Source organism: Lolium rigidum, chromosome 3, assembly GCF_022539505.1.
Source record: "Lolium rigidum isolate FL_2022 chromosome 3, APGP_CSIRO_Lrig_0.1, whole genome shotgun sequence".
Classification (NCBI taxonomy): Eukaryota; Viridiplantae; Streptophyta; class Magnoliopsida; order Poales; family Poaceae; genus Lolium; species Lolium rigidum.
Genome location: NC_061510.1, coordinates 66,102,228 through 66,113,437, shown reverse-complemented (window position 1 = coordinate 66,113,437; position 11,210 = coordinate 66,102,228). Strand labels below are relative to the sequence as shown.

The 11,210-nt window shown below is 42.1% G+C and overlaps 1 protein-coding gene across 1 annotated transcript; it reads right to left on the bottom strand.

Annotated features, from left to right (window-relative positions):
- Positions 1-4,650: 4,650 nt before the first annotated feature.
- LOC124696532 lies at positions 4,651-6,849 on the bottom strand. Its single transcript, XM_047229247.1, has 5 exons — positions 6,781-6,849; positions 6,290-6,551; positions 5,971-6,168; positions 5,647-5,876; positions 4,651-5,208 (listed from the first exon to the last, which is right to left on the bottom strand). The coding sequence occupies exons 2-5, from the start codon at positions 6,525-6,527 to the stop codon at positions 4,651-4,653; spliced, it is 1,224 nt and encodes a 407-aa protein (XP_047085203.1). The 5' UTR covers positions 6,528-6,551; positions 6,781-6,849.
- Between the last annotated feature and the right edge of the window lie 4,361 nt (positions 6,850-11,210).

Genomic DNA, 11,210 nt, shown 5'->3' with positions numbered 1-11,210 from the left:
GCCATCCAACCGTCCATGACCGCGGACGCGGCTATTCGAATAGTTTAACACTCTGCAGAGGTTGTACACTTGTGCCACAACTTTTGATTTCATCTGTCAGGGATAGCCCTGAATAATCATACTCAGTATGCGGATCATCAACCATTAACCTTTCACTTACATACCCTAGTATAGGCACCTCTCCTATGAGCTTGGCCTCGCAGTGATGGCAATCTGCCATCCTGGGAACTGCACAGGGCTGGGGTAGGACATTCATCTCTTTTTCACGTCATTTCACTTTTCACGGAGGTAGCCTCGGCATAACCCCTATGACGCTTCTTCAGAGGGAACCCATACTAAAGTGCATAAATTTCCATTTAAGCCCTACCCATTATCAGGTATTGTGGGGGTACTCTAAAATTGGAATGGTATCGCATCCGAACCCAACCATCAGTTTTTGTCAAATTCACCTTGTTATTCAAAGGTCATATTCACCTTCAAAACTTTCAGTAGAATGACTCATCATTCTAAGGTTTTCAAATTCATTTGATTCACAAGTTCCCATCTAGAGTGGTCAGTTTTAGTTTTAGCACTAGCAACTAGCTAGTCATGAGGGGTGCTAACTAAATTTTAGCTATCTAGGCTAAGTTTGATGCTCTTGTAGTACTCCCTATTTATACCAAATTTAACTATAAAAATAAGTCTTGATAATCAAAGTAAAAGATTGCAAGATAAAAACTTGGGTTTTGGAAATGAAAATCCTTAAACTTACAATAATATTGCAATGGTATCTTGCACTAGCATAGCTTGCATTAGTAGAGCTTGCATTAGTAGAGCTTGCCTTGGTTGGTACAATGATCAAAGTGTTCCTCCTCTTCTTCGTAAAGACCTCCTCCTCCTCCTCCTCCTCCTCGTAGCCTTCGGTACTAGCGTCTATAAACGGATACGAGGTATACAATCACGAAAGAAAACTTAAGTACTAGACTTAACACTCAAATGGCTCACACAAGATGATCTAGCATCAACACCATTGTTAATATTGTGATTGGTTTTGTTTTCTTGTTGGAAAAATAATTTCCTCTCATTGAAAAACAAATGCTAAGATTTAATATCTACTAGGGTTTCCATTTATTTCCTTTGAAAAGTAATTTCCTCTCATTGAACATTACTAAGATTTAATATCCTCAAATAATAAAGTATGAGATCATGCTGACCAAAGTCACCACTTCATATTTATCCATTTGGGAAAATGATTTAAATGAGATACTACATCTCATACAATTTAAACACTACTTTGGAAAAGATTTAATATTATCAAGTAATAAAATATGAGGTTCTGTAGACTAAGGTCATTACCTCACATTAAATTACTTGGGATAGTGATTTAAATGAGAGGCTACATCTCATAATATTTAACTCCTATCTTTAAGTAATTTAAATGGGCTAGATATGACTACATACTCATTATTTAACTCTAGCCCATGATCATGGTAAACAATGATGTCATATTTTTACATATTCAGATAGAGTGTTTGAAATGTGAATTTTGAGAGGTGGAATCAACTCAAAATAATTTATGGTTGATTTCTAATAAATGTTTGAAATTTGAAAAGGTATTGTCTTGTTATTTTTACTTCAAGTGTTCTATGATTCTTTTGATGTTGAAACCAATTTTTTTGGCTAGATAATTTCATAAGCTTTCCAGAAATATTTATTTCATAAATTTTGGCTCAGTAGATATTTTCTATTTAATTTTGAATAGGGCAGCAGTATTATATCTAGGCTAAAAAGAAATAAAACGAATTTGAATTCGTGGGCTTAGGCGGCAAAATTAAACGGGCCAGGAGAAAAAGAAAAAAGGGCCGGCACAGTGGCGCTTCTCGCACACGCGAGCGGCCTGACAGCGGGTCCCACCCGTCAGTGGGTCTTAAAACCCGAAACGGTACGAGAACCAGGGGCCGTTGGATTAGATGGGAGATCGACGGCCGAGGCTCGTCTCCATCCACGACAGGATGACGGCGAGCTCTAACCCTACCGACGGCGAGGAGGGTTGCTAGAGGGTACCTGGTGCTCCGGCGAGGCTCGGCGAGGCGGGCAAATAAACGGCACGACGCATGCGAGCTGAACGAGGGTCGGGGGAGAGGCTGAGGAAGACGGAAGCGTCGCCTCCTTCTGGTTACTGCCGCGGCGAGCTCCGGCCAAATTCCGGCGAGGGAGAGGGTAATGTGGAAGGGCGAGGGGTCGAGGGTGCTCAGGGAGGAGTGGGGAGTGGAATGGTGTGAAGAATGGAGGCCGGTGAGGTCTCGTTTTATAGGCTCGTGGAGCAGCTGCGGGAGGTCACGGTGGCGGATGGTGAGGTGGTGCTACGGGCGGCTAGAGGTATGAGCGAGGACGGGATGTTGTTCACGGTGTCATGGCGATTGTCACGGTGCTCGTGGCGCGGAGAATGGTGGTCAAACTCGATGGTGAGATCATCGTGTCCGGCGGTACTGTGGCGGATGTCGCCGACGATCGCGACGGCGACAGGGCACGGGGAGCTGGTGACGTTGTCTGGCAGGTTCCTGGTGTCGTGGCGATGCTCAGGGCGGGCGCTGATGGCAAGGCGATGATGGAGGCGACTAGGCACCGTGGCGTCCGTGCGCGCTCTGGCGTCGTGACCATGCCGGTCATGACAGGCCTGGGTGACGCGGGCACGTCCTTGCCTGGGTCGAGCAGGTCTCTCCTTGGCCAGTGGCTTGTACCAGCAGGGTCAGGGGAGTGAGGGGTACCTCCAGGACATGGTGAGAGTGAGAGGAGAGGGCAGGTGTGATGAGTGGCATGGTGGGTGGCATGAGGTCACGGCATGACCATGCCATGGTGATGATCATCAGTGATCATTGATGCAGAGGCTTGGCATTGTTCAAAGGGTTCAAGGGGTACTGAGGGTGACAAATGGAGCTATGATTTAGGTTAAAACCCACTGGATTTTAGAGTGTTTGCACTTCTCTGATTTATGCACACAAGATGTTCGACAGAATGGCCGCAAGAGAATTTATTTTGAATTTTGCCAAAATATTTCATGGGTGTGACTCTAATATTATTTAACATCTCTTGGTGGCATTGGTTTGCAAAATGGGGTTGGTTTGATGAAAATCAAATTTGTGGTGATCTTAAATCTGTTTCATTGTTGCTACTTTGGATGCTTATTATAAGCAATTGAAAATGAATCAACAAGGTTGGAAAACTCCAAAGGGATCACCTTGATGTGTACTTGGATGATGGGCAAAGAGATGGGGAGTTTAGTTTAGAAAATGATTACTACAAAGGCTCAAAGTAGGCATCAGACTAATAAAGTCCAAAGTGACCATTATCATATGTGCCTTGATTTTATTTTTCTTTTTATTTGTTTTGCTTTTCTTTGACTCAAGTGTTATTGTTTTGGGTTCATTGGTAATTCCCACACTCCAAATACTCAAGCATGGCAACATCAAATCATACATGCATGAACACTATGCACCACACTTTAAATCAATCCAATTTTTTGTTGGTTCAAAATTTTGGAACAAGGGAAATTCATTTTCTTCTTTGCTTTGAATTTTTGGGGTGTTACAAATTGCTTGGCAAAATAACTCCTGCCTATATTTGACATCTCATCTACTTAATTTAATGACATTCCATATATCAAAACAAGCGAATTGAATTTCAGTAAAGTCTTTTTTTACTTATATTTTTCCCTTCCCGTAGCTGAAAACTATATTCAAGTAGCGCTTCGTCAAGTTTTGTTTCAGTCACAAGTTCACAACTACATTAAGAAAAGGAGTACGGTTTGTGGATCATATTTGTGACGACAGTGCCGTGGCAAAACTATACCGGAGACTTCAGGGTTCGTCATGCATGATCAGTTTAGTTTTCCAATCTGTCAAACAGATTCTCCTCGTCTCGTCGTCCGTAACACGTAACAGTGAACCGGGATGAAATAACAGAGGCCTCCTGTGGTTAGACATACATACAGACGTACGTTTGGGTAAGCATTAACGACGTGTTTCCGATTCAGTATTGCATGCTCAGGTTTCCTTCCTGGAAGGGCAAGGGTATTGATCAGCCGTCGTCATGTTTTATTTGGTAAACAAACACACACTGCCTCAGATCTGTTCAGTCGCAGTGGCCTCAGATCTGAAGGAGGAAAGGTTTTGCAACGCAGTTGTACTCATCACAATATGGTGTATTTATACACCTACAATTGTCGGATTACAAGCAAACAGATCCGGTCGGTTAGGCAAGCTAGGTAGGATTACAAAGAGAACAAATTGTGTTTCGTTTATACTCTGCACCAAGTTTGGGAGCTACCTCAGTCCTCAGGAATCAATCCCAATATTGGAGAAGGAGTTTCATTTTGAGCATGGGCAGTATGGCACACCATTAGAAATGGTGTCTATCGTTCTATTAGGGAGTCCGTGATAAAAAAAATTGCGTGCTTCGCTACTGCACAAAGGAAGGCTTGAGTTTCACTTCGTGAGCAAACTTCGCACAAAAGGATGCATGACAAATCTTGCAAAGCAACATAAATCTAGTTCCAAATCTACAAGTTAACTGTGTATTTGATCAGTAATACAACATCGACCAAGAAACCATGCTTCTGCGTAGGTGATCAGTAATACAACATCGACCAAGAAACCATGCTTGTGTAGGTGATCAGTAATACGGCATCGACCAAGAAACCGTCACCAACACCACCGCGCCGTTGTGGAACCGGTATTCTTTCTCTTGGCTGCCATGAACAGCTGCCTTGAATGGAACCGACAGCTTTCCCTCCATGAAGTCAAGAAACAGCGTATCCTCGAACGGCACGGCTGCTACGAAGTACCGCGGATGTTTCCCATCAGACTTGACGAACTGGTCACAGTCACACTGCTCGTCCATGAAGCAATAGAGGTTCTTCGACAACGCGGTGTATCCGCACATCTTCACCTGCATACCTCCTGCAGGCACCTCCGTGAAATTCAACTCTATAGTCGCCTCGAATGCTCTACGAAAGATGGCAACATCGAAAACAGCGGCACCATTGGTATCATCCATTGTGCACTCCACCTCCGTGTCGTATATACATCGACCCTCGATTAGATCGGAACACCCGTCGACTAAGGTCACGTCTTCTTTGTCTCCCTTTATTCTGATATCAACTTCAATCAAGCATTCATATGCCATGGACATGCCTCTTACAGGACTTAGCAAAGGCAGGTAGTCCCTGGTCTGGATTTCAGCAACAAAAAAAAAAGAACTAGCATGTCAAAAAGAGCTGATGGCACCGTATCTAGCGTAGTTAGTTGAGACAACAAAATGAGATGGAATTCTCATAAGAAATCAACAGAAAGATCTTCAAACAAAAAACTACGCATACTTTAAAATTACTTTATCATGTCGTGTAGGCTCAGCTTGCCTAGGGAAATGTGGCTATGGTGCATTCACATATAAGGGCTTTAAAAGAAAGAACTACGGAATAGAAATTTCTATGTCAGATAGGCCCAGATGTCATATATTTATTGTTTAAGTGCTATGCTAATCTTGAAATGGACCCACAAACGCAAAAGTCTTGCAGACAAGAAACAAAGGCACAAAGCTTGGCTGAACGCTACAGAAGGTGATTATATATATACCAAAGCATCAAATTTAAGGCAGAAAAGTAGTTACCGTATTAATAGTCACCGGGTTATCTTGGGGTCGGTTAAAAAGATAGTTTCGGCGATAATCCTCACCATCCCGGATTGCAACAAAACCATATACCTCGACTGAACTGCCTATATCTTGGAGATACGCCTTCAGCTTGATAGAAAAAACCTGGAGCATAGCCCATGGCTCGTGAACACACCGCACTGAGGTCAATGGTTCACACCGAGTATGCCGCTTTGGTGGCAGAACAGCTATAATATAGAAAAGATAAAGACAGATTAGTATATAATTATGTGTCCATGAAAAGGAAGTGAGTTAACGAAGCGTAAGAAAAAAGTAGCTTACTTTGAGATACATCATCCATATGATAATACCCGTGCCAATAAAGATCCCCGGTATGCCTCAAATCTCTCGAGGACTCTGGAAGCATACTTAACTTGGTATTAACACCTAACTCAGCAGAAGAGATGCTCAATGCAGATCTCTTTAATAGTAGCCTCTTGATATATTCCACAGGGCCAACCCTTTGAACAATTCCTATCCCTGATACAGACAAGTACACAATGTTACCCCTGAATCCCAGTTCTGCTAATGTTCTCCAATAAAATATCTTAGCACGCATGCGCGTAAATGAGAGAGGCTGGCAAGAAGGGAGAGGAAGTACCATCATCATGTGTAAGCTTATCAACAGAATCATCCTCAAGAGGAAGAAAATCATTGCAACCGAGCATGTTTTCAAGATTGCTGTCGTTGTTGAGGTTGTGGCTGTTGCTGTCCTTAGCAGTGGCACTGCCATCATCACCGGGGCAACTTTCAGCAACAGTGGTGTAAAGCAACCGAGGGCTGATATGTGTTGTTGGGAACTTATAACCATGCTTCTGAAATCCTTCACAACTTGGCATGAGATCAGAAGTCAACAAGGAAGCCTACAACATCATAAATCAGGGACACGTGACATGTGAAAAATCTTATAACTAATTTTTTTACGGAAATCGGAACACAGAAGGTATTAATTTGATGTATGCACTAATATGACAACAAAAAAAAAACTTTGGCTGAGAATTAAATAAGAACTATAAAACAATAAAATTGCAGGTGAAACAAATTAACTGAACCCGAAAACAGCCCACTAAAATCTAGTAAACATCTACAAACCTGTCTGTCTGCCCTAAAAGATGAAGATGGTGAAGTAGCTAACTTCTTTTTGCATGTGCCCTCCTCAGCAAAACTATGGCCACGTTTCTGAAACACATCACAACTCTGGAAGAGATCAAAAGTTGACTGTGAGCACATGTACAAAATCAAAAATCGGAGATGTGTGAGCAATTAAAAATCCCAAAGAAAGTAAAATTTTAATGTGGCCACTAATGAATAAAGAGAGAAGTCCAATTTACACCCCTAAACTTGTCTCATAGTTCATTTTACAACCCTTAACTCTCATTTGGTTCAACCTGCACCCTTAAACTTTAAAAACCGTTCGTAATCCCCCCTTTCAACAATTTGATAGGTTTTGGCTTGGTTTTCTTAGCCATGTCAGCGGTTTTTTTAATCCAAGGGCCTACATTAGTACCTGTACTCGTACATGCAGGCATATCTCTCCCTAAAACGAATAAATCAGACGTATGTGTTTCTCTTCCTCTTTGTCCATGAAACAAGGAAACGAGAGATCGGTCATGAAGGAGGAGTGCTTCCACCGGTTGGCTAGATGTTATGCGGCTAGTGTACACCACATTCTTGTTCGATTAAACGCCCAGTTGAAACGCGAGATGGAGCCATGGAGAGTGGACGCTCATGTATATGCATGGGGAAGCCGTCATGTACGGCATCTCGTAGCAGAAATGTCCTGTGCCTTGGTACTGAATGGCAGGATGGGCGATTGGGCGGCCACCCTGAGCAGTGGCTGGATGCATGCGACGCCTTGGGTGACGGCGCCAACCGAAGAGTTGGCTCACCGGTGGAGGAAACGGGTCGTGATCGTGCCCTCAATTTTTCCTATTCCAGCAAACGATTGGAAGATTCTTCCACAAGAAGAGGAAAATAATCCAAATATAGAGGTACAGTATGGTCATGCATAAATGATGATGTTAAATACATGTGAGATCTATGTACGGTGTATGTTGAGTTGGCATATGGAAATAAAAAACCGCTGACGTGGCAATGAAAACCAGACCAAACTTGTGAAATGGTCAAAGGGGTGTATTCTGAACGGTTTTTAGAGTTAAGGGATCAAATCTGAACCAAATCAGAGTTAAGGGTTGTAAAGTGAACTTTATGACAAGTTAAGGGGGGTAAATTGGACTTCTCTCATGAATAAAAAGCAAACAGCAATCGTAAGTAATGAAAGTGAAACAGGTAAACTGCCTAGATAGAACGTAACCATCAAGTAATGTGTGTGAGCTTCACCATACAGCTACAAACCATGTCTGCACACCATAATATCTATATACTGACATGCTGAAGACTTCAGCAATCAGTGAAAAACTGATTAATACAGCTGAGATCAAGGATGATCATCAACTCCTCCTGTTTACCGCAAGAGAGGGGAATCAACCCCTTGGTGTAACATGAGCCATAGTTGTCATCTTCGCTTCCAAAGAACAATTGGTCGGAAACAGAGAAAGACGAGGTCAGCGCACAAGAAACGAGGAGGATATTACATCGCTCCGAAACTAGCCATGAAACCATGCCGTCGGGCACTATAGTTCCTGGGGCAAAGGAGTTATTTCCGGTTCCAGACACTCAAAATGATACAATACCAATGAAAAGGGCAAAGACCAAAGGCGGGAAGGGGAAGAAGACCAATAGAGGAAAGAAGTTGAATGGTGGTCCTGTGCTAATACTTGTAGTGGTGCCCAGTGGACAGTGTATATGTCCATTGACAATTCTGCTGATCCTGGTATGCAGTGGCAGGATCAGAGATGGAAGTTAAGAAGCAGAAATGGAGTTCTCATCCTAAAATGCATTATCGTCTGGGGTCAAAGACCCAAAATGAATCTGCTAAGTATGAACTGCCTGTGTTATACAAGCCCGGGGCCTCTGAAACAAGGATGAATAAAACCCAGGTAAACATCTTTCGGTGGAGAGTTGGTTTCCGACATGGACTGAATGTCCAATGTAAGGGTTTTAGTGGAGGCTTGTTTCTCTTTTGGAGGAGGATGTCACTGTATGGCTGTAATCTCTAACTAGGTCCACAATGATGTCATATTTCCTACTAGTCCGGAAGGAAACAAAGAACATGACTGACCGTTTTATGGCAATCCTAAAATGGAGCTTAACGGGAATGGTATGTTCCATCTTAAGTAAGAGCAAGCAGAACCATTGCTGTGTGTGGGTTATTTAAAAAAAAAACAGTCACTAGCATGAGCGAACAAGAAGAGTGGAAGGTGGCAGGCTTCAGGGAAGCAGTTAATTTTGTGGGTTCAAGGACTTGGGATACGCAGGACTACTGTATGCCTGTGATTATAGACAAGGACCTCATAATGTGCAAGTGCACCTCGACCAAGCCCTAGCCAACCTGAAGTTTCAGTGCATTCTCCTGGGTACTCGAGTGGAGCACATACCTACGACTAGCTCTCATCAACGTGCATTCTGGTGAGGACTATCTTCTATGGAGCTAGCAAACTGTGAAATATTTCTAGTATGAAAACATGAGGGGGGCGGCATGAGAGCTACCAGAGCATGGTGGCTGTTGCTTGCCAGCAGGGCCATCTCCAGAAAAATAGGGCCCCGGTGCGGAATGAAAATTGGGGTCCCTAATTTTCAATAAATCAATGTAAACAAACATACTTTTTTTATTTAGTTTAAATATGATATCCATGTTACCGTTCAGGAAATATAAACATTAATGCTCAACAGCAAATGCAGGACTGAAGCGATAATGTAACCACATGTTATACGAGAAAGCACCCTTAGTTCTTGTATTTCTTGAAATAAAATCTTTGCAAGTAGTCGTGAAACAGTTTGTACTAGTTTTTAAAATCGGCCAACCCTTTGCAAAATATATGTTCCCAACTCATCATTTCTGACCCTTTTTATTTTTTACAAGTCACCCTTACAAACTTAGAATTCAAAAACAGTTGATTGCCAACCGTATGCAAGTTTTGTGCACCACCGAGCACCGAGGGGGCTTAATTGCATCAGGAAGCTTTTGCACATATGGAGGGGCTTGAATCAGCGCAGTTCCTTGGCATCGCTAATGTGCCCCAACACTCCATCTCTTTTGTCAGTGCCCTAAAACAGGCCACGGTTATCTTCTCTTAATTTATCTAGAATCTTAATTTATCTAGAACGACTGTAACTCGTGTCATCGTGCGGTCACCTAATAGATTTAGGATGATGCTGTCAGGATCCCGGTGGATCTGACCGGAAGAGGATCACGAAGAACACAGATTTGAGGAGAATTCGAGATAAAAAAGGTAAATTGCTAGAACTAAATAAAAGATAAATTGCAGAAATAAAAGATAAATTTAGGGTTCATATTCTTGGTTGAGATCACAGGATACAAGGATAGGCTTTTATAGACCTAACCACTACAACATGACAACATAGCTGGAATACCATACTACCCTTACAACTATTAAGCCACTAGTAAACCCACTACTCATACACATATTAGTCCCTGACAGATGCGATTCGGGAAGAACCTTATTTGCCATTTTAAAAAAAGACATCCATCGGAAGAAGAAATTTTTTCAGTTAGAACAACAGGAAGGTACGATTGTTGGTGAAGATAATTTGAAGGTCTATATTACAGAATTCTATAAGAAATTATTTGGTGCTCCGGGTCCAAGCAATATCTCTTTGATAGAGGAGGAGGTGCAGGACATTCCTCAGATATCGACTGTTGAGAATGAGATCTTGACTGCTCCTTTTTCTGAGGAAGAGGTTCATGAGGTACTTTTTCAGATGGAACGTAATAAAGCTCCGATGCCTGATGGTTTCCCGGCAGAGTTTTATCAGTTTTTCTGGGTTGTAATAAAGGATGATTTGATGGCGCTTTTTAATCAGTTCAGTAATGGGGATTTGCCTCTGTACAAACTGAATTTTGGTGTCATTACTTTATTACCAAAGAAAGAGGATGCGGTGCAAATACAACAATATAGACCAATATGTTTATTGAATGTGTGTTTCAAAATATTTACTAAAGCAGGCACTAATCGTATAACTGGGATTGCCCCAAGAATTATCAAACCTACACAATCAGCCTTTATGCCGGGGAGGAATATCTTAGAGGGGGTGGTCATTCTTCATGAGACTATTCATGAGTTACACCACAAGAAGCTGGATGGGGTTCTATTTAAAATTGACTTTGAAAAAGCGTATGATAAAGTGAAATGGTCCTTTTTACAACAGACTTTGAGAATGAAAGGTTTTGACTCAGAATGGTGTAAGATGATCCAACAATATGTCCAAGGGGGAAGTGTCGGGGTAAAGGTAAATGATGATATTGGTCATTATTTCCAGTACAAGAAAGGGTTTGAGACAGGGTGATCCCTTATCTCCTATCCTTTTTAATATTGTGGTGGATATGTTGGCTATCATAATTGAGAGAGCAAAAAATGATAATCAAGTAGGGGGTCTTATTC